Genomic DNA, 22,864 nt, shown 5'->3' with positions numbered 1-22,864 from the left:
AGTGGATCAGCTCTGCTTCTACATGCCTCCTAGATCTCTACAAGAATTTTTTTTAAATCGTATGTCATCAGCAATTTCCTAGCAAACACACTTTGGCTACACAATGCGCTATATGATGCACTCTACTAAACAAAGCAAAAAAAGCACTTTACTGAACAATGCAAGGCCTGGAAGCTGAGCAGATTAAACCTTGGGCTGAGCTCTAGACCCCAGCTGTCAATGAAAGCAGCTGCACTACTTCATACTCATCCACATGTATGCCGATAATGAATAGAGCAATGCTCATTAACGTGCATATAGTATTTATGACGGTTTTCATTGAGTTTATGAAGCATTGAAAGCTTCAAGAATCCTTGATAAATGGCCATGTGTCGCTTTTCTAGTGGGAAGTGCCTAAAAGGGGAAGTGATGTAGAGGAAATTCTCTATACTGATGCGTGGGTAGGGTGTGGTGTGACAGCAGACATTTTTGTCTCTCTCCCAATGCCCAGCTAAAAATGTATAAATTGTTCACTAACACACCATAAATGCTCTTCGTGCTGTTAAGGTGTGGCTACAGAGCACTACCACTGCATCATACAATGAATGCAGCATGCGGCTTAATTTTTAACACAACGCAATACAACGCTACCACTCCTGTGTGAACAGCACCGTGTGTTGCCATTGTAATATTAATGGCAGCTGTTGAAAAGCAGTTTTGAGGTTTTAAAAATGCTGAATAAATACGACACACGTTAAACCCTTACTTATACATTTATCCACTTCCATTAGCCAAGTATGTTCCGACAAAATGTACCAATTGTTACAAGCAAATTTACCTATTCTTACAACCTATTAATATAGGCAATTAACCCTTTTCCCATGTGCCATCTGTATATAAACACATTCTCCTAGTAAATTTCCAGAACCTTCAGAGTACCACAAAAATAACTGAGCAGCTCTAGAGCCACCCAATTCGCTTTTACCTGAAAGCCTATAGTTCATTCTGGAAATCCACACCAAGCTCATGGCTGCAGCAGCAGCAAGCTGACTTTAATCCCATGAAACCCATGATGTTGTTTCTGAACATAAGTTTGTAGACAAGGGGTTAACGCAATGCCTAGTTAGAAATTTGTGGGGTTTTGGTTTTTTGCTGCTTCACAAGCATGCATAGATTTTTGCCTAACACATTAGTCTCATCTCTATTTAACCTGCTTGCCATAGCCAAAATGCACTGGTTATATGCATCAAAACCTACACATAAAAAAAAAAAAAAAAATTAAACAAAAAGATAGATATATCAAAATGATTATATATACACACATACATATACACGCAAACAGAATTCCAAGTCTCACCTCTCGCTCTGGCTTGTGGGGCTCCATGAGAATGACTGGACTTCCCTGCTGTACAAGGAGTGCTTGGGAATCTCCCAGCCATGCCACATGCAGGCGCTCACCTTCCAACAGGGCGCACACACCAGTGGTACCACTGCGTAGTCTCTGAAGACAGATGAAATTCCAAGTCAGACATCTGTATTTCTAAATACAACTCTTCATTGTCCTCAGATTGCAACATTTTCACCTTCTGTTAACTGGAGGAATCCAAAGACGGCAGTTCAACAAAAGCAGCTATTCCTCACCTGTGTGAGCATCACTCCTACAAAACCAGACTTCGGGACATGATCCAAAATGATGTAAGGGGTACGTCCCAATAACAGTAAAGTCACAGGGGTCCTGTTGAGTTTTCACTAAAAATGTGAAAATTAAGTAGTGCTATGGAAATCTGGCAAGTGGGATAAAGCTCCACTGTAAGACTGGAGGGCATTTCACACAAACCTTGCCCGCCTGCCAAACAAATTAAGGTGTACTATGTAGTGATGAAGTACATATAACCATTTGTTTCTGTCTGTATAATATGCTGTCGATATACAGTACCTCAGCTGAATTTTAAGCCGAACTCTGGACAAATTAAACATTTTCAGGATTGCAGCAGCAAGCTCATTGTCTAGGGCAGGGGTAGGCAACCTGTGGCTCTCCAGCTGTTGCAGGACTACAAGTTCCATCATGCCTCTGCAAGTCATAGCCGTAACTGTCAGTTTTGTAATGTTGCAATGCCTCATGGGAAATGTAGTTCCATAACAGCTAGAAAGCCGCAGGTTGCCTACCCCTGGTCTAGGGAAATAGTTTTATTCTGTATCCTTTAGAAATCCTCCTTTCACAACAGCTGCAATGATCTATTTCCCATTCAGCAGACTGGTAACCCTAGCCAGCTATCTATGCATTGGTTGACTGGTCACCTTACTACCCTATAGTAGAAGAATCACTAGTCTCCTATTATATAAGCACCCTAATAGTGATGCTGCAGACACATACGTATACATGGGTGATAACACGATTGTTGTATGTCTGATCTTTGTGTCAAAACTTTACAATGAATGCAAGGACGGAGTAAGGATGCTTTCACACTGCTCCATTGCAAAAACACATGTTTTTGATGTGTTTTTTGGTGCATTTTTCACCTGTGAGAAAAAAAAAACATGCACCTGAAAAAAAAAAAAAAACGCACCGAAACGAAACCTTGGGTGCATTTTTTGTGTTTTAGCTGTATCTTTCATGCGTTTTTCACTCATTTCAATGAGGAGGTGCGTTTTTGGCTTTCTTAACACAAAAACAGATCAGTTTGAAAGCAGCCTTAAAGAACAGTGATACTGCCGGCAAGTATGTTGAGGATGATAACAGGGGAATGTACTACTCTCCCCTTGTAGTCACCCATACAATTGCTAATAGAATCCCTTTAAAACGCTCTCCAAAGGGCTCTTGGGTGTTGCAGAATTAGTTTTTTTGTGATTCGTACAGGAATCGCACCTCATTCCTGTGCAAATCACATGCACTTCTGTGCGGTGCGATTTGAGCCCATTCATTTTGTATGACTTAACTCATACCACACCGCATCTTCACGAAAAAGGTGCAGGAACCTGTTTTCTTGCTGCACTGGAATCAGATCGCATGGTTATTCATAGCCACGCGATCAGATTTAGGCAAATGAACTGCATTTTGCGACCTAATTTAGGGGTGTCAACATTGATACCCACAGCAGATCGCAGTGCAATTGCCATGCAGTGCGGGAAACGCACAGGAATTGTTGCCTTTTCTCGCACATTAGTGTGAACCCAGGCTTAAAATCCATTAGACACTCACAACAGAGGTGCAGACGTGTTGGTCTATTTTTCAGTATATAAGCCTAACAAGAAAGTAAAGTACACGTTGAAATGCACCTTTTCAGGATAACAAATGGTCAATTTAACCACTTCGCCTCTCACACCTGTTCACTGCCTATGGACCAAAGCAATTTTTACCATGGACCTGTTTATTTGGCAATAACTGTCAATACTAAAGATAACAATGTAATACATATTTTTTAATTTATTTATTTATTTTTTAAGGACAAACAAGGCTTCTTTTCGTGATATAGTTTTGCAACAATTTTTTTTTCTTAGACAATAAAACACATTTTCTTTTTCTTGGAGGGGTGTGAATGTAGAAATAGTGTTACCGCAGATAAAAAAAAATGTACATATTTGATTCTGTAGTTTGTCCTGTTTAAAACGACACTGAAATTATGATTCTGGTAGAAAGAATTGCAAAGTTTCTTATTCAATTTTGCAGTTTAGATCGAAAATGCGTAAATATATGTTAAATATGCAAAAATATAAAAAAAAATTAAATTAAGTATTAATAGTTAAGATGAAAAAAAAATTGGCAAATATTAGCTGGAGAGTGACCCAGTCACCTTAAAAAAAATAAAAATAAAAGGGATAGTGTAAAAATAAAGTAATAATAAAATAAAAAATTTTTACAATGTCATCTTGCACAGTGGTGAACAAATAGAGAGGTCATGCTCACATATGTAAACACTGTTGGCACCACACGTGAGTATCAGGGCAAACGCCAGAGCAATAATTCTAGCACTAGACCTCCTCTGTAACTCAATTGGTAAACTGCAAAAATTTTAAAGTGTCGACTATGGAGATTTTGAAGTACCATAGTTTGGCACCAAACCACGAGCGTGTGCAATTTTAAAGCATGACAAGTCCGGTATCCATTTACTCGGCAATAGTCCCCTACATATGAACGTGCAATTTGCGAACATGTGCTTGCATGTTCAATCATGTAAAGCTGGGGGTTTTTTTTTTTCATTCAGCCCAGCAGGCTGTACGCAAAAAAAAAAAAACCTGACAGATTACCGTGCCGACACAAGTAATGTTGGTGCCGCGATATCCACTGCTGTGACTTTGACTTTGTGTCCTGACAGGGAGACTCTACCTGCCTGAACATACTGATCAGCATTCACACCTATTGTCTGTAAGCACCTATCCTTGCTGGACCTATGAACAAGTTGGACTTACAAACGAGTTCCTTTTCTGGAGCTTGTTTGTAAGTATGGGACTTACTGTATATTGTACTGCTGGCATTACAATATACTCATAAAAGAAGTCAGTATACCGGGGAGTTTTGCAGAAGTAGGACAAACAGACTGGATGTGCTACACACGTCTTGTGTACAATGATGGCCTTTTTATGGGTGTGTCTAGAATGCCCAAAGTCTTTAGTTAAAAGAAATTAAGCTTTTGAAAGCATTTACCTCTCTCTTTGCTTTCCTGAGGAACATGGCATCTGTACGCTGAAATGCTTCTTTTAGGGCTTTGGCTGGGTCAGACACCAACGCTTCATGACGAGCCAGAGAAACATGGACATGAGTGGCAGCATAATTAGCAGCATCTATTCCACCATGTCCATCGAAAACAGCAAAGTATGATCGTGCAACACCATCCTAAAAATAAAGAGCATTTTTAGTAGGATTTTCTTTTAAATAACTAGTAAAGTTACCCAGTAATTGGTCATTTTACCAAGCTTTAAAACATTTGCACATAATGCCATATCTGACTACATCTAAAAAGATTCTTTTCCAATTTAAATATCCTAAGAACAAAACCAAAATATATTATCTTAAGCAGCTGGATTAGCTCTAAAGTGCAGATGGAGTTTAACTGCCATTACACCGGTAAATCCCATCACTCTTGAAAGCACAGCCAATGAAGTATGTGGTGTACTTTATAGACCTTTATGCTAGACTGGACATATCACAGCCACCAGGTAATCATGACCCCAAAATAAAATTCCCCTAGTGACCAGCATTTCATTACCAGGGCTGGCTAATAGTGATGAAATGTAAATCTGCAATCTTTGGCAAATCTTGTTAAAGGATAAGTTCACCTTTCGTAACATGTTACATTACACCCATAATCAGGGTGTAACATGTTATGATCTGACTGGTCCATCCCCGCTGACACAATTTTAAAAAGAGCACCCAGCCACACCATTCATTCACAGCATTCTGTGAAAAGGAAAACTACAAGTCCCGGCAGCCTTTTCAGCTGTCGGCTTGTAGTTTTCAGTGAACTACCATGGTGTACCACAGCCATGGTAGTTCATTGCGCCTTCCTGTCAGTATTATCTGCTTGCTTGTATGGGATGTACTAGGAAGCAGATATACGGATAGGTCAAGTAAGGACTTGCATGTCACCAGCGACCTGCTGATTGCTGATGCAATGCTTTAGAGGCTCCACAAACAAAAAATAATCAATGCATTTTTTTTACCTGCAAAAAAATGTGTATTTATTATTTTTTGTTAAAAAGTGAACTTACCCTTTAATGATGGATTAGTTGCCCTAAATTCTGGCTTGTCATTAAATGACCAAGGTGTTAATCCCAGGCTAGCTATACACTGCGCAAATTTTTACCTGGTTCCTGGCCTTGTCAGTGTCCTCCGACCTGACATCCTTCAACTGAAGAAAAAAAAAATCCAAGAAGCTAGGCAGAAAAACCTTAACCAAACAGTGGCTGCATCCAATCAGATGCACTTGATAGTCAGGAATTCTGAAAGCTGCTGTCAGAATGCAATAGCCCAGCAGAGCAGCTTCATCCATCTGCACTGTTAGTACAGATGGAGAAAATGGAGAGATCTGTTAACTTTCTGATGAAAAAACAAAACAAAAAAAAAACCCCACACACAACAAGCCCCACCACTGTATGGCCAGCTTTAGCACCAGAGGGGTAGAGGCAGGGAGCAATACATACAGCACTAAGTACTGGATTTGCTGCGCAAATATGTTTACCTGTAATGTTGCTGGTGAATGTTAGAATGAATTCCTTCTTTTCTAGCAGTTAAACTTCTGGACTGTATTGTCAGGGATTTTTTTTTATTAGTGGCTGTGGGTACAACAGGTGCTGTGCAATATACTCTAGGTTTTTTTAATTTTTTTTTATTTTATTTTTATTGTAGTGCAGCTTACTAATATTTAGATGTGATGACTGTATTGGTTTCCTTTGTTTGACTCTCTTCTATTTTCATCTGGTGATTCGGCCTGCAACGCTGCTGTTTTTCAGAAGCTCAAGCTGTCCTGTAGAATGTATTAGCTTACATGGATGAGACCATCCATTTCCACTGGCAGGGGTGATTAAAATTATCAGCTTTTATTCATGTAAACCCATTATCCCAAAACAAAAGAAATGTTTTCTGTAACTGATTATAAAGTGTTAGCTGGAGTTTGGCTTCAGTTTGTAATCTGCTAATACATTTAACACTCCTATCCCCCCAGACTAACAATGCTTCTGTCTGCTGTTTCTTGGCTCAATCATCCAAAGTGGTTTCTCACTAATACAGTAGGTGTGTTACTAGCCAGATCACCAGGAGAAAAACAGAGGGAAAAAAGCCAAAGAAAAGGAAAGCATCTAAAGATTGATAAGCTGCAATATAAAAAAACTTTTGGTTTGGATTTTAATAAAACTAAGGTTTAGCTACTTCCAATATCAGACACTTTCACCCCCTTCCTGCCCAGTCCAATTTTCAGCTTTCAGCTCTGTCACACTTTGAATAACAATTGTGCTGTCATTCATCACTGTACCCATATGACGTGTATCTTTTTTTCCCCCACAAAAAAAAAAAAAAAGTTTTTATTTAAATTTTTCCTAATGAAAAAAAAAAAAAGTTTCTTTGTTATAGAATTATGCAAATAATCACTCTTCGTAAAATTTAGGCCAAAATGTATAATTCTACATTTCTTTGGTGAAAATAACCTGAATCAGTGTTTATTATTTGGTCTGTAGGAAAGTTATAGCATCCACAAACTATGGTATATATATTTGAAACTTGAGCAATCCTGATGTACTGACAGCCTACCTCATTTTGAGGCTTGAAAATGCCAGGACAAATATGTCCCAAATGACTCCTTTTTTGGAAAGTAGACAGTCCAAGATATTAAGTAAGAAGCATGGCAGAGTTTTTTGAAGTTGTAATTTTTGTCATAATTTTTTGGAACATTAAAGAAAAAAAAAAATTCACAATTTTTTTTCTTTTTTTACATACTGTCACCAGTACGGTGTCATCATATAACTGGTCTCTCTGCCAGCACAGCCACATCATTCATAGGAATCTGTGAATTAATAAATTACCAGTCCCGTCTGCCATAACAGCAGACGGCTTGTAAATTCTCAAGGGACTGCGAGGGTGCCGATGAGCACCCTCGTAGTCCACTGACACTTCTTCCAGCCTTTCAAACAAAGTCTGTACAGAGGGCATGGGCAATAAAGCTGAAGGAAATGTCTGCAGGAGCCTGACATTGCACCCATGATCTACGCACAATACTAAATGCACATTTTGTTGCTCCAAAAAATATGTGCATTTATTATTTTTTCCTAACAGGTGAACTTGGCCTTTAACATAGTTTACATGGATATGTTTTATTGGATAATTTTGATATATGTATACAGCTTTGCTCATGCCAGTGTTTCTTTGTTGATGTTAAAACTAGAACATAAGCATATGATGCAAGCAAGCTTGAGAAGCTTAACGTTGTCAAACCTTTTGCAAAGAAAGCAGCCATTCATATTTACCGTAATTCCAAAAAGCTGATTAAAATCCAAAAGCATCACATGCCGATCCTCCATTTTCCTCCGTGTATTCCGGATTGCATGGACAGACACGTGTAACATACATTCAGAAGTAGGTGGAGAAGGCAGCTGCTTTTGCCATTGACTGCTGATATCTTTGACACAGGTAAGGCAACGCTGGAATAAGGCATCTGAGCTGAGAACTACAGATAGAGAAAAAAAAAAAAAGTTTACGTTTAGTAAGGAACCAAATATCTATCTACTGTATATCTATCTAAAAAACCTCAGATATATAGATCTATCTAAAAAACCTCAGACTTGAATTGTACACATACATTAACTACAAGTACCGGTTACATGCCCTAAATCTGTACAGGAACAGTGCAAAATCTTGTTTAAGCCAGTAAATGTCACATAAATAGAATGTTTACTACCAAACATCTCCAAAAAGCAACTATGAAAAGCGAAGTACAGATATCATAGTACGGCTACACAACAGTTTTTGGATTTAAAATGAATGAAATAGAGTGCCAAATGCCTTCAGCAGGCTACTGTGCTTTGAATTCCTAAATAATAGTGGAAAAATGTTCTCATGTCAATGCAATATACAGGATATGCTGTGAAAATGCAGTACATTTTAATGCATGTTGAAATGCATGTCAACGGACGTCAAAAATGTATGTCAGTGGACGGAAAAAAATGTATGCCAGCGGATGTCAGCGTACAACTAAAATGGATGGAAATGTACATCCATTTTCCATACATTTTAGCGCAAGTCAGTGTGAATTGGCCCTAAATCGAAAAGTGTTGCAGATCAGGCATACTTTAAATATGGTAGCTGCATTAGTTTCCTTTTTTCATACTCCATTTTCATCTAGTGATCCTGCCAGTAATACACTTTCTGTGCTGGGGTGACACCCACTGCACTGTCTATGAAGGAGTAGCGATGTCACCCTAGGACATGCCTACTAAACAGTTTTCTCTTCTCAAATAGTAGCGAGGAGTTCTCTAGTCCTCAGGGTTAGTGGAGAATGATATACAGTCAGGTCCATAAATATTGGGACATCGACACAATTCTAACATTTTTGACTCTATACACCACCAGAATGGATTTGAAATGAAACAAACAAGAAGAACTTTAACTGCAGACTGTGCCTCCCACTTGTTAAGGGACCAAAAGTAATGGGACAATTGGCTTCTCAGCTGTTCCATGACCAGGTGTGTGTTATTCCCTCATTATCCCAATTACAATGAGCAGACAAAAGGTCCAGAGTTCATTTCAAGTGTGCTATTTGCATTTGGATTCTGTTGCTCTCAACTCTCAAGATGAGATCCAAAGAGCTGTCACTATCAGTGAAGCAAGCCATCATTAGGCTGAAAAAATAAAACATACCCCTCAGAGAGATAGCAAAAACATTAGGCGTGGCCAAAACAACCGTTTGGAACATTCTTAAAAAGAAGGAACGCACCAGTGAGCTCAGCAACACCAAAAGACCCGGAAGACCACGGAAAACAACTGTGGTGGATGACCGAAGAATTCTTTCCCTGGTGAAGAAAACACCCTTCACAACAGTTGGCCAGATCAAGAACACTCTCCAGGAGGTAGGTGTATGCGTGTCAAAGTCAACAATCAAGAGAAGACTTCACCAGAGTGAATACAGAGGGTTCACCACAAGATGTAAACCATTGGTGAGCCTCAAAAACAGGAAGGCCAGATTAGAGTTTGCCAAACAACATCTAAAAAAGCCTTCACAGTTCTGGAACAACATCCTATGGACAGATAAGACCAAGATCAACTTGTACCAGAGTGATGGGAAGAGAAGAGTATGGAGAAGGAAAGGAACTGCTCATGATCCTAAGCATACCACCTCATCAGTGAAGCATGGTGGTGGTAGTGTCATGGCGTGGGCATGTATGGCTGCCAATGGAACTGGTTCTCTTGTATTTATTGATGATGTGACTGCTGACAAAAGCAGCAGGATGAATTGTGAAGTGTTTCGGGCAATATTATCTGCTCATATTCAACCAAATGCTTCAGAACTCATTGGACGCCGCTTCACAGTGCAGATGGACAATGACCCAAAGCATACTGCAAAAGCAACCAAAGAGTTTTTTTAAGGGAAAGAAGTGGAATGTTATGCGATGGCCAAGTCAATCACCTGACCTGAATCCGATTGAGCATGCATTTCACTTGCTGAAGACAAAACTGAAGGGAAAATGCCCCAAGAACAAGCAGGAACTGAAGACAGTTGCAGTAGAGGCCTGGCAGAGCATCACCAGGGATGAAACCCAGCGTCTGGTGATGTCTATGCGTTCCAGACTTCAGGCTGTAATTGACTGCAAAGGATTTGCAACCAAGTATTAAAAAGTGAAAGTATGATTCTTCTGTCCCATTACTTTTGGTCCCTTAACAAGTGGGAGGCACATATGCAAACTGTTGTAATTCCTACACCGTTCACCTGATTTGGATGTAAATACCCTCAAATTAAAGCTGACAGTCTGCAGTTAAAGCACATCTTGTTCGTTTCATTTCAAATCCATTGTGGTGGTGTATAGAGCCAAAAATGTTAGAATTGTGCCGATGTCCCAATATTTATGGACCTGATTGTTAATCAGACATCACTAAATGGCGGACCGCAATCTGCATACGGACCAGGTGACAGTCCTGTCTGGACCACAGCCACACCACTTAGCAGCTTGAGTGGACTTCTCTCCTCCTGCAGCTGTTTGAAATCGGGAGGAATGGCAGGGTGGAATCCTATTCTGTATGCACTTGCCTGCCACCGCTGTAGTCGCCGCTGCTGTTGAAGTCACAGCAGGGAAGAGAGCGGGAGGAATGGAAGGAAGGACTCCTCTTCTGAATGTACCGGCTTGCTGCTGCTGCCAAACTCGGAGCAGGGAGGAGAGTGGGAGGCACTGCAGGTCTACATGGGGAGCAGGGGAGGGGAACCAACCTTTTATATTAATAAGCAGGTCACTCCCCTTTTAACAAGAATTGGGCATCTCATGCGATCAGTGGAGATTTTCTGCATCTCCTGCCCTCCTCTGAGTTCAGTGGTGGCAAGTCACTACATTCCTCCCACCTTCTTCCCTGCTGTGACTTCAGTGACAAGAGTGGCGACGATGACGTTGCTTGTGAGTACATGCAGAACGGGAGTCCACCCTGCCATTCCTCCCGCCCTCCACAATGCTGAGTTAAGGTAGGGGGAAGAATATGGGGGGAGAGGGAATCTGTGATATAGGGGCTGTGAAGTGAAAGGGGTGAGCTTTGAGGGTGCAGCTGTGATATAGGAGATGGGGGCTGTAATGTGAGAAGGAAAGCTGTGATATTGGGGGACGGTGATGTTAGAGGTAGAGCTGTGATATGGGGGGCTGTGATGTGAGAGGAGGGAGCTGTGATATGTTGGGTCTGTGATGTCAGAGGGGGGGGGGGGGTGACTGATGTGAGCGGGGGTTGTGATTGCAAGGGGGACTGTGATGTAAGCGGGGCTATAATGTTTGGGGGGCTCTAACGTGAATAGGTGTTTTGATGTTCGGGAGCTATGATGGGAAAGGGGGGACTGAGGACATTAATTAGGGGCTGGGATGTGAAAGACCTGAGTAATGGAAGAAAAATTAGACTCGGACCTCTGCAGGAAGAAAATGTTACCAACCGAACCTCCATGAATTTTAATTCAGTACCCCTGATATAAAAGAGAAGAGTTGCAGCATGGGCAGAGCGTACAGAAAGGATCAGCTTGTAGGATGTCCGGAAGGAGCAACAGTTATTTATTTGCACTTATATAGATATAACAAAACAATTTCCATTGTATATTTCTAAAATAAATTCTTTATTAACCACTTGCCCTCCAGAGGATTTATCCCCCTTCCTGCCCAGGCCATTTTTTGAAATACAAGGCTGCGTTACTTTAACTAACAATTGCGTGGTCATTCAACGCTGTACATATATGAAACCTATGTCCTTTCCCCCCCCCCACAAATAGAGCTTTCTTTTGGTGGTATTTGATCACCTCTGCGTTTATTTTTTGCACTATAAACAAAAAGACTGACAATTTTGAGAAAAGAAAAAAAAAAAAAAAAACACTGGGTGGGAACTGCCACTGACATCCCGACTGACACCAATATAGTGATCAGTGATAATAAAAAGCACTGACACTGGGCAGGAAGGGGCTAACAGCTGGGGGTGATCAAAGAGTTAACTGTGTGCGGTGTGTGTTTTACATTATGTGCTGTGTGTGTTTTACTATTGAGACCTGCTGCTCTGTATTTCTCTGCTGTGCACAGAAATACAAAGCAGCATGTCCTTGCTGACAGGAGAGACCCGTGTTGTTTACATACAGGTCTCTCCCCTGACATCTTACCCGACGATCTCCGAGTGCCGACTGGCACCCGGTGATTGACAACCTTAACCGTCAATAGCGGCACAGGTATGCCGGCGCCCATGCTTCCTACCCGGAAATGTAAATCACACACACACGTGATTTTGCACAGCCCTGCCGCCCTGTAGCAGTACCTCTGCTATAGGGCGGCGGGCAAGCAGTTAAAGAAGGCAGCAGGGATTAAGGGCCAGTTCACACTACAAAAATGCACTCCAGATGCATTCCGCATACGTTTTTGCTTACAGTTCATTTCACACGCAGTTCTGGTGCAGTTTGCCATGTTCCAGTATGGTTCTGTGCAGAAAACAATGCAGTATGTTTTACTTTTTTTTCTGCACCGGAAACTGACTGGAACTGGCTGCACTAGTGTGCCATTGTAATACATGGAAAACACTGTGCATGCATTTTTGATGCAGAAAACAAAATGCACTAGAGTGCATCTAGTGTGAACTAGCCCCAAGACTGAACAATGGCATGGCAAAACCTGCTGGTTATACAGGACTGAGAAATCAGAACGCATGTATTGTCATAATAAATTCTCAGTAAATAGGGGAAAGGCAGAAACTGAGCTTAAAGCAGAACTCCATGCAAAAACGTTATTACGTGTCCTTGTTGCTGATTTCCTACCTTTACCAAATATGTCATCCATATTCTGGTAACTGAGTAGTTGCTCTGAAATAGCCTGATCATTTTCAAATCAAACCATTAATTCCCAGAGGTTTCCTGTTTGAAAGACTGGTGGCTGCTATTTCTCTATTTTGTCAGCCACCAGCCTCAGCACTTCCCTTTTGTAGTTCTATCTACAGCAAGCAGTGATGTACTTCCATCCCTGCTTGCTGTAGTGGGCGTACTGGGACTCAGACTCCCAGTCTGTACCGCCCATGGAGGTGGTGTCTTAGGAATGACAGTTCAGGATGCCCTTGGTCTGTCCAGCCTCCCCTATCCCCTCAATCTGAAGGAGCTGCTCTCACATGTCATTCACTCGCAGCCCCGCATTACCAGCACCCTCCACTGCCTGCACCAGCCGCTTTCATCTCCTCATTTTTCATCCAATGTTTCAATAGGAGTCCATAGCTACCCCAACCTCTCTCCTCCATTCGCCTTCACCATCAGCTAACACGGTCGGCATCAGCTGCTCTTCTCTCTCACCATCTCCCTCCCCCCCAGCCCTCACGTCATCAACTGGTCAGCTTCATGCACAGTCTGTCCTCAGCTACACCAGATGCAGTTTTCCTCCTACACAAGCCCCCATGGTTATCTCTGCATTATCTGGCTTCAATCAGTCTAGCCCTGTCACCACTCTCCCTCCCCCAAAACCCCTGTCACATACAGAAGCCACCTTCATATGGGCATTATTAGCACCCATGCTGCCTGCAACAGCTGCTGCTCCCCCTCCTCTCATCCCTCACATACATTATGTTCTCCCACTCTCTCCCTTCCCTGCTCTCCCTTCCCCCTCCTTCCCCCCCCATCCCTGTCATTCATTGGCCTGCAGATCTGTCTAAGTCTCATAGCTCTCCATCCATCCCACCCCAGTCTCCATTCTATGAACGGCCACTACACAAGATCAGTGGATCACTGACAATGACATCACGGTATTTGGTCCCTTTTCCAGCAATTTTGAAAGCGACTACAAGGAGGGGGTGCAGATAAGAGGAGAACCAATGCCTGCAAGCAATTACAGGAAGTCAGTGTGTGACAGGTCCAGACCACACAGTCTTTGGGGAAGTCACTCATTGGGGGCTCACTGTTGTAAGGGGCGAGTGAAGACCCTAAGGTAAGGGGGGAATCAGATATAAAGGTCCCCCCTTATATCAGTGTCCACACTCACCTCATACATCAGTGAACCCTTTTACCTTAGTGTATTCCTTCTGCAGACTCTGGTGTAAAGGGGAACTCTGATGTAGGGTTCTCTGGTGACCCCCCCTTACATCAGAGTTCCCAGCATTCCCCCTTACATCAAAGTCAGCAAAGTTTACCATTACAGTGCAAGAAGAAAGAACTCTGTAAGGGGGGGGGGTTCTGGTGACCAGAGCACCTCTTAAAATCAGAGTTCCCCTTTCATCAGGGTCCACACAGTTCCCCTTTACATCAAGATCTACCACCACTGCAAGGCAAACCTGCAAACTCTAATGTACTGTAAAAGGGAACTCTAATGTAAAAGGGGGCTCTGGGAAAAAACTGGAACTGTGATACAAGTACAGGCTGGGGGCCTGCTGAAGAACATGTAAAAGGGTCCTACTGCAGGACTGTAAAAAAAGGGCCCTGCAAAGGGAGTAAAGGGCCCTGGGCTTGGGTTAGTGGGGCCCTTCAGGGTTTTCTGCACCGGGGCCCTGAAGATTCTAGTTACACCTCTGCGCCCGCTGTCTGTGTACAGCTGCCTGCATTTAATGACTGTGACACTGTCTGTCTCGCTGCCTGTGTTCCCTTGCCAGTTACTGTTCAGGATCCGCAGGTGGCTGTCAATTCTGGGGGCAGCTTTGGTATCACTGGGCAGTGATGTCATCCTGAGCCAAGAGGAAGGAAATATCACAAGCTGCCCAGAAGTGTCTAAAAGGTCTGTTGGCTGTCAACTGACCATACTCAGCGGGAAGGGGGGCTTGGTGATTGTGCTGGGGAACATTAAACTGGGGTGAGATGGTGATTGTGCTGGGGGCATTGAATTGGCGGGGAAGGAAAATGATTGTTACACTGAATTTAAAATTATTTAGTTACTATTATAATGTGAATTGCTGCACTTACTCTGTATTGAAGATAACCATAGGAGGGGTTTCCACTATCCCTGCTAGGGATATAAATTTTTTTATGTCTTTTCTATCCTTCTGAAGTGTAATCACACGTCACTCCAAATATAGCACTAGAAGTTAATCTGCATTGCAAATTTCTGTAGGAGGGGTTTCCACCATCCCTGATATTTAAAATTTTTTTGTCTTATTCTCATTTTGATGTGTATTGTGTGAAATCACATAACACTCAGCAATCACTGCAAAGATTTTTTTTTGTAATGTCTTATTATAACCACTTTTGGGCTGCCCGCCCGCAATGTACTGTGGATGGGCGACAGCTACAGGACCAGTGACGCCCACAGGACACAGCAGAATGAGAATCCTGGTAAGCGGGACCCAGTGATCACAATGTCAAAAAAGCTTTTATGAATCTTATTCATAAAAGCTTTGCTTCTGTTCCTGTAGAGCTATAATTAGTCCACAGCTCTCACATGACACAAGGGGCCAATCACAGCACCCTGTACCATGTGACCAGCTGGAGCCAATCACTGATCACTATTATATTGAGCTGTCATGAACTTAATTCATTCATGACAGTTCAAATTAAGCTTTGCATTGCAGAGCAATCATCTTCATTACTCCTGCATTGCAAAGTATTAAAAAAAAAAAAATAAATAAATCCCTGATCACTCCCTATGGTGAAGAAATTGAGAGATTTTTTTTTAACCACTTGCCTACCGGGCACTTATACCCCCTTCTTTACCAGGCCAATTTTCAGCTTTCAGCGCTGTCCCACTTTGAATGACAATTGCGCGGTCATGCAAGATTATACCTATATGAAATTGTTATTTTTTTCTCACAAATAGAGCTTTCTTTAGGTGGTATTTAATCGCTGTTGGGCACTTTACTTTTTGCACTATAAACAAAACCCCAAAAAAACAGTTTGTTTCTATTATAAAATTTTTCAAACATGTAATTTTTCTCCGTCACTGATGTGCGTTGATGAGGCAGCACTGATGGGCACTAATAGGTGGCACTGATGGGCGGAACGGATAGGCGGCACTGCTAGGCACTGACTGGCACAACCACTGGGTACTGCTGGGCTGCACTGATGGGCACAAGTGGGTGGCACTGCTGGGCACAGGTAGGTGGAACTTCTGAGCACAGGTGGACGCACTGCTGGGCACAGGTGGGCGGAACTGGTGGATGGCACTGCTGGGCACAGATAATCAGTGCCCTGATGATCGGTGTTGATCCCCGCTCTGACAACTGCCGGATCTCGGCAGTACTTTCCTCACACTCTGACAGCGTGAGGAAAGTGCAGCCGAGAACTGGCAATTGCATTTCCCGGTGATCAGCGTGTCATTGGACATGGCTGATCACGTGGTAAAAGGCCGCTGTGATTGGCCTTTTACCACATCACGTGATCAGCTGTGTCTGTAGGACACAGCAATCACAGAGATCGCCGGGGTGCGCAGGAGGGCGCGTTCTGGGAGGACGTCATATGACGCCCTCCCAGAACTGGCCGGCCGCAGTGTAGCCGTCATTCGGTTATCTGGGGTCGGCAGGTGCTTAACCTACTTGCCATCCGCCAACAATGTGCAGCGAATGGCAACTCTGGGCAAACCGATGTAAATCTTACGTCGCTTTCTATTCCCAGGTGTGCATGCACGCGCATACACTGCGCCCCCTATGCCATCCAGGGAGAGAACAAACATGGCACTGAGTAAAACCACTAAACTTTACACACACACACACGAGATTAGAACATTTAACTCTTTGATTGCCCCCATTAACCCGTTCCCTACTGTGCTATAGCCGAAGGACGGCTACAGCGCAGTTGTCTGTTTCTGGGATGACGTCCATGGAGGTCATTCCAGAACACGCTCCCTGCGCGCCCCCAGCACCGCTGGTGATCACAGGATACGGTAAACGGCCAATCATGGCGGCCTTTTACCACGTGATCACCTGTGTCCAATGACACAGCAGATCACTGGGTAAATACAGTTGCCAGTTATCTGCTGCACTTTCCTCACGCTGTCACACAGTGTGAGGAAAGCACTACCAATAACCGGCAATTATCAGAGAAGCGATTGGCACTGATCAGTGCAGCCCACCTGTACCCATCAGTGCCAGCCAGCAGTGCCAGCTCATCAGTGCTGCCTATCAGTGCAACCTCATCAACACACATCTGCGAAGGAAAAAAATTATCTCTATGCAAAATTTAATAGAAAGAAAATTTTTTTTTTTACATTTTTTGCTAATTTTTTGTTTATAGTGCAAAAAATAAAAAACACCCAGCAGTGATTAAATACCACCAAAAGAAAGGTCTATTTGTGTGAAAAAAAAAGATAAATGTCATATGGGTACAGTGTCACATGACCGCACAATTGTCAAAGTGCAACAGCGATGAAAGCTGAAAATTAGTCTGGGCAGGAAGGGGGTATAAGTGCCCGGTAGGCAAGCGGTTAACCCTTTGATCACCCTGTCACCCAGCCAATGCCATTAGTACAGTGTCAGTATATAGAATTTTTTACTGATCACTGTATTCCTACCACTAGCGACATCAGATAATGTCAGAGTCAGTTAGCACCCCTCCCAGCCAGGGTCAGCTAGTATTAGATTGCCAACACACTATCAAACTCACGCTATAGGTAGCTGATCACCCCCATTACTAGTATAGTGTTTGTACAGATCAATATATTGATCACAAACAGAACTCTACTAGTGTACTAGTGTCTCCTTTGTATAGTGTCCCCAAAAATAGTGTTAGCAGGATCGGCCCCGTTTGCTGCCAGCACTTGTATTTAGCCCCTCTGCTGTTTTTCACGGAAGACTTGTATCAATTGATTGTGGACAAAGCAATTTCTATACACAATATATCATTGCCCACCCAAATTCAGCTCCTGCCAGACAATTCGTATGGTTTCTCATAAAAGGTCATGAATTTAACAATTTAACAAATGTATTAACGGTTTAGTGCGGGTGTCGGCAACCCGCGGCTCCAGAGCCGCATGCGGCTTTTTCACCTTTGCTGCGGCTCCGGAGCACACTGCCCACCAGGTGACAGGCAATAGGGTTGCCGTAGCTCAGTGGTCGGCAAGCCACGGCTCTTTTAATGCAGCTTTTCTGTGTGCCGGGCGCCCGCTGGCAAACATTGGCTGTCAGGATGTAGGCGGGGCAGCGTGACGAACTCCTCTCCTCTCACAGTCCGCCCTGAAGACCAGAACGGCGCGGGAACATGGCGAGAGGAACGCGCGGAGCAAAGGTAAGTGAATTGACACAATATGGGGAATGAATTACTATAGGGGGGATGAATTACTATAGGGGGGGATGAATTACTATAGGGGGGATGAATTACTATAGGGGGGATGTATTTTCAGTTTTAAAAATGTTTCTCTCAAAATAAATTTCAATCGTGGTTTTGGCGAGATTTGGCTCAGTTGAAAAGGTTGCCCACCACTGACCTAAGGCTATGATTGTGATTATGACGATACACTGTGGCCCTGATTAACCCTTTGCTTACTGGGCCCTTAAACCCCCTTCATGACCAGAGCGCTTTTTGCAATATATGCAGTGTCGGATTTGTTTTAAATGTTGCAATGGTTTTGCGGCTCCCAGTCTTTTTTTCCCTCTCGGAAACGGGTCCAAGTGGCTCTTTATGTCTTAAAGGTTGCAGACCCCTGGTTTAGTGTTTTGTGCAGGGGCTGTACCAATAGGTGAATTTTTTGCCTATCCCAGAGTTCTTCTTTAAAGAATTTCCACATCTGCAGTCAAATTTGAGAACGCTCCACTGCATGTTTGTGGCTTGCTCTTATTCACACAGCATACCTATTTTTATTACCAGTATAACTTTTAAAAAATATTTATTACCCTTAAGTCCCCTTGCACACAGGACTGTCCAGCTGCTCCTAATGGGCTTCTGGATTCAGGAACCCTGTCCCTGAATGCTTAGAGGCATGAACGCTGGTACTACCAGCCGCAGCCTACCATTACAAGACTCGCTGCCGATAGCAGGGCCTGACAGCGCATTGTCCCTCCCAGGCACACTGCAGCTGGATAGCCCTGTGTACAAGGGGCCTCATGTGTTTCTTATGAGAAGGTGTCATGGCAGCTACAAGCATTTCTAAACAAGTTCAGAGGGAGAGGTAAAGGACAGAAAAAGTTCTCCCTTATAAAAACGTAGAATGCCAGCTCCTAAAATTTAACCCTACATTAGGACAAGCAGTGGTCAAATCCAATTTACAACTGAGAAGAAATCTGCCAGCACAGTGAACCAAGAAGGATTTTTCAGTGCAGGAGTTACCAGAAAAGAAACTTAAAATGGTAAGCTGGAATTTTTAAAGCCTACCTTTTGCAAAAACATAAAAAGCACCCACATTTGCAGAACAAAACGTGCATTTATTTTTTCTTTGCATATGAGCCTGCAAAGCATTGCAACTGGGAGACGGTAAAGGAGGGGCAGGTTCCTGCGCTGTAATGTCAGGAGTACATCTGAATCTATGTTGTGTACGTTTTAGGAAGGGTTTCAAAGTTGATGCTAGGGTAATAATTCTAATCAGTGGTATAGGCATAGCCTGTCCAGTAAAACCATTTTTGTGGAAAAGCCTCCTTGGTTCCCTTGATCATAGAGGTAAGGTCTTCCACAAGGTTGATATAATTGATTCTCAAGAACCATTGCGCCAGTGTAGGGAGTTCTTACAAGTGCCAAACTGGAGGGATACAAGCTTTAGTGGCATTCACAAGGTGTATCAAAGGGGAACTAAAATTCTGCAGATACTACTCTCTGATCCAAACATCTATTAGATCCCTCAATGGGCACTGGGACCTTGACCATCTTGAGGGACACGACTACTGCGCATGCGAGTAATTTATTTTGGCACCATTGCAATGTGCCAAGAACGTATGCTAAGCTGCATGTGTGCAGCTCAGTGTATATTCAAAGACGATTACTAACAGACATTTAAGTTTAATTGTAAAACAGATATAGTAAGTCTTGCCTGTAATAATGTCTGTTCTATTTTTTTTGTTAGATTTAGTTCTACTTTAAAGTGGACCTTCACTCTCAAATCAACATTGACTATTTTTAATCCTTATGCTGCTAGCATTAGTAAATAGATAGGAAAGTATATCATATTTGCTTGTTTGAAACAGTTTTTCAGTTACTTCCTGCTTTCCAAGCATAGGCAAATGTCATACATCCCAAAAGTCTTCAAGAGGGGTTCTCTCAGCTAAGCACACCCATTACCTGCATGCCTGAGCTAAGGGCAGATGGATTCAAGGAAGCAAATGATACATGAATCATCTACCTTTACTCAAGAAGGCCAGTGCCAGAAATGCTAGAGGGTGCTTTTCAATGTAATTTCTCAGCAAAACAAAACATGGAGAGATATGGATGGGAGAGTTTGCTTTGAATATTAAAAATTAATTTAAATAGCGTTTTGGTTTTCGATGCTCAGATGAAGTGCAGTTTCACTTTAAGAGAACAATTTTACAATTTCCATGGAATGTCATTGTGGAGCAGGAAAATGTAAATTTTTTTAAGCAAATCAATTTAACCACCTTTCAAAAGTTTGGACAATTTGGGACACTACCAGAAGATGTAGAGAATCTTTAGTTTTCAATAGTATATTTAACAGATTAAGAGGGATATTTAACAAAGAAGAAGTTAATTGTCAATGTTTATACCTTTAGCCTAAATGACTAGGCGTAGTAGGTTCACAGCACCATTATTTTGTAATGGACTTATGTCAATGAGACAGAAAGGACTTGCCATTGTTGACCAATGTACTTCTCCCAGATACTTCAAAATTCTGTATACCAGCTGATATGCCAAAGAGTATGTCTGAATAGCAATAGCTTACCCTCTGCTAACATTGTACTTGGCATTATCCACTTTATATCCGCCTTATGGCAGTTTTACTGCTGCAGGGCATGATTCCTGTGCATAAATCTCACACATACATACATACATACACACGATTCTGCCATTCCGCCACATGGTGGTGCGCATGCGTCACTGGAGGATCGCTTCTGCTGTGAAATATCACTTCACAAACCGATCTACAAGTCCTAGCGACTTGCAGGTCATCAGTCTGGGAGCAAGAACAGGGCTGTGTGTATGTTTACACAGGCACAGTTCTGCTGTGACAGGAGGGAGTCATGAATCTCCTGTGTCTGCAGAGCTGAGAACATGATCCATCACTTCCCATAGCAAAAGCACCAGCCAGTGTACACTAAGCACATAGCGGGGCACACACTTAACCCTTTGATCACCCTAGATGTTAACCCCTTCTCAACCAGTGTCATTAGTACAGTGATCAGTGCATATTTTTAGCACTGATCACTGTATTAGTGTAACTGGTTCCCACAAAGTGTCAGTGTTAAAATGTCCACTACAATATCGCAGTCCCGCTATAAGTCGCTGATCACAGTCATTACTAGAATAAATAAAATTCCAGTATAGGTACCATAGTTTGTAGATGCTATAACTTTTGTGCAAACTAATCAATTTACAATTATCAAGATTTTTTTATTTTTTACCAAAATAAGAACACCACATTTTGGCCTAAATTAATGAAGAAATTTGATTTAATTTTTTTTTAATTGGATATGTTATATAGCAGATTTTTTTTTTGTTTACAGTGCAAAAAGTAAAAACCGCAGAAATACCAACAAAAGAAAGCCCTATTTGTGGGAAAAAAAGAAAAATAAATTTAATTTGGGTATAGTATTGAATGACCGTGCAAAGTAACGCAGCGTCGTATTGCAAAATATGGCCTGATCAGGAAGGGAGGGTAAATCTTCGGGAGGGTAAAGTGGCCAAGGACTAAATTCTACCTGTCCTGAAATGAACACCAACATTCTCATTTATGGCCCTGCTATGTTTATTATGGGTCATACTACAGTACATACTACATACTGCATGTAGAAAGTATTTAGAAACTTGCAAACTCAGAATGGAAATTCACTTATTTTTTTTTAATTTCTGCTCATTTAAAAGCTACTTAACAAATTGTTACCACGTTTCGACAAAAGTGAAAAAAGCAACAGTTTCTGCTTTACAGTGGGGGAAATAAGTACCGTATTTTTCGCTCCATAAGATGCACTTTTTTCCCCCCAAAAAATGGGGGAAAATGTCTGTGCGTCTTATGGAGTGAATATGGAGCGGCCGGATATTCCCGCCACCGGCATGTTAGAATACTGTCCCGGCTGCGCTTTGTGAATGGCCACCTGTAGTCTTCTGGGACCTGTCACGTGTCCCAGAAGACAACGGACGTGGGAGCGGGTACCTGTCAAATTCGAGTATACGCCCCCACCCCCCCAAAGGTCCGCAGCCTCTGGTCATCTCCTGTACAGTGTCCGCAGCCTCTGGTCATCTCCTGTACCGTGTCCGCAGCCTCTGGTCATCTCCTGTACCGTGTCCGCAGCCTCTGGTCATCTCCTGTACCGTGTCCGCAGCCTCTGGTCATCTCCTGTACCGTGTCCGCAGCCTCTGGTCATCTCCTGTACCGTGTCCGCAGCCTCTGGTCATCTCCTGTACCGTGTCCGCAGCCTCTGGTCATCTCCTGTACCGTGTCCGCAGCCTCTGGTCATCTCCTGTACCGTGTCCGCAGCCTCTGGTCATCTCCTGTACCGTGTCCGCAGCCTCTGGTCATCTCCTGTACCGTGTCCGCAGTCTCTGGTCATCTCCTGTACCGTGTCCGCAGCCTCTGGTCATCTCCTGTACCGTGTCCGCAGCCTCTGGTCATCTCCTGTACCGTGTCCGCAGCCTCTGGTCATCTCCTGTACTGTGTCCGCAGCCTCTGGTCATCTCCTGTACTGTGAGAC

At 42.8% G+C, this 22,864-nt stretch overlaps 1 protein-coding gene across 1 annotated transcript in view; it reads right to left on the bottom strand.

Moving 5' to 3' along the window:
• Positions 1–22,864, bottom strand: part of PPM1F (protein phosphatase, Mg2+/Mn2+ dependent 1F) — a 51,090-nt gene that overhangs the window by 7,545 nt on the left and 20,681 nt on the right. The window contains exons 3-5 of the mRNA XM_089690600.1: positions 7,933–8,132; positions 4,622–4,810; positions 1,337–1,480 (exon numbers count right to left, since the gene is read on the bottom strand). Of these exons, the coding sequence (XP_089546726.1) occupies positions 1,337–1,480; positions 4,622–4,810; positions 7,933–8,132 (533 nt within the window). The remainder of the gene's footprint in view (positions 1–1,336; positions 1,481–4,621; positions 4,811–7,932; positions 8,133–22,864) is intronic.

The sequence above is a fragment of the Staurois parvus genome, unplaced genomic scaffold, assembly GCF_062004578.1.
Source record: "Staurois parvus isolate SC_StPar_1 unplaced genomic scaffold, SC_StPar_1.0 ptg000535l, whole genome shotgun sequence".
Classification (NCBI taxonomy): domain Eukaryota; kingdom Metazoa; phylum Chordata; class Amphibia; order Anura; family Ranidae; genus Staurois; species Staurois parvus.
This window is presented reverse-complemented; position numbering and strand designations above follow the sequence as displayed.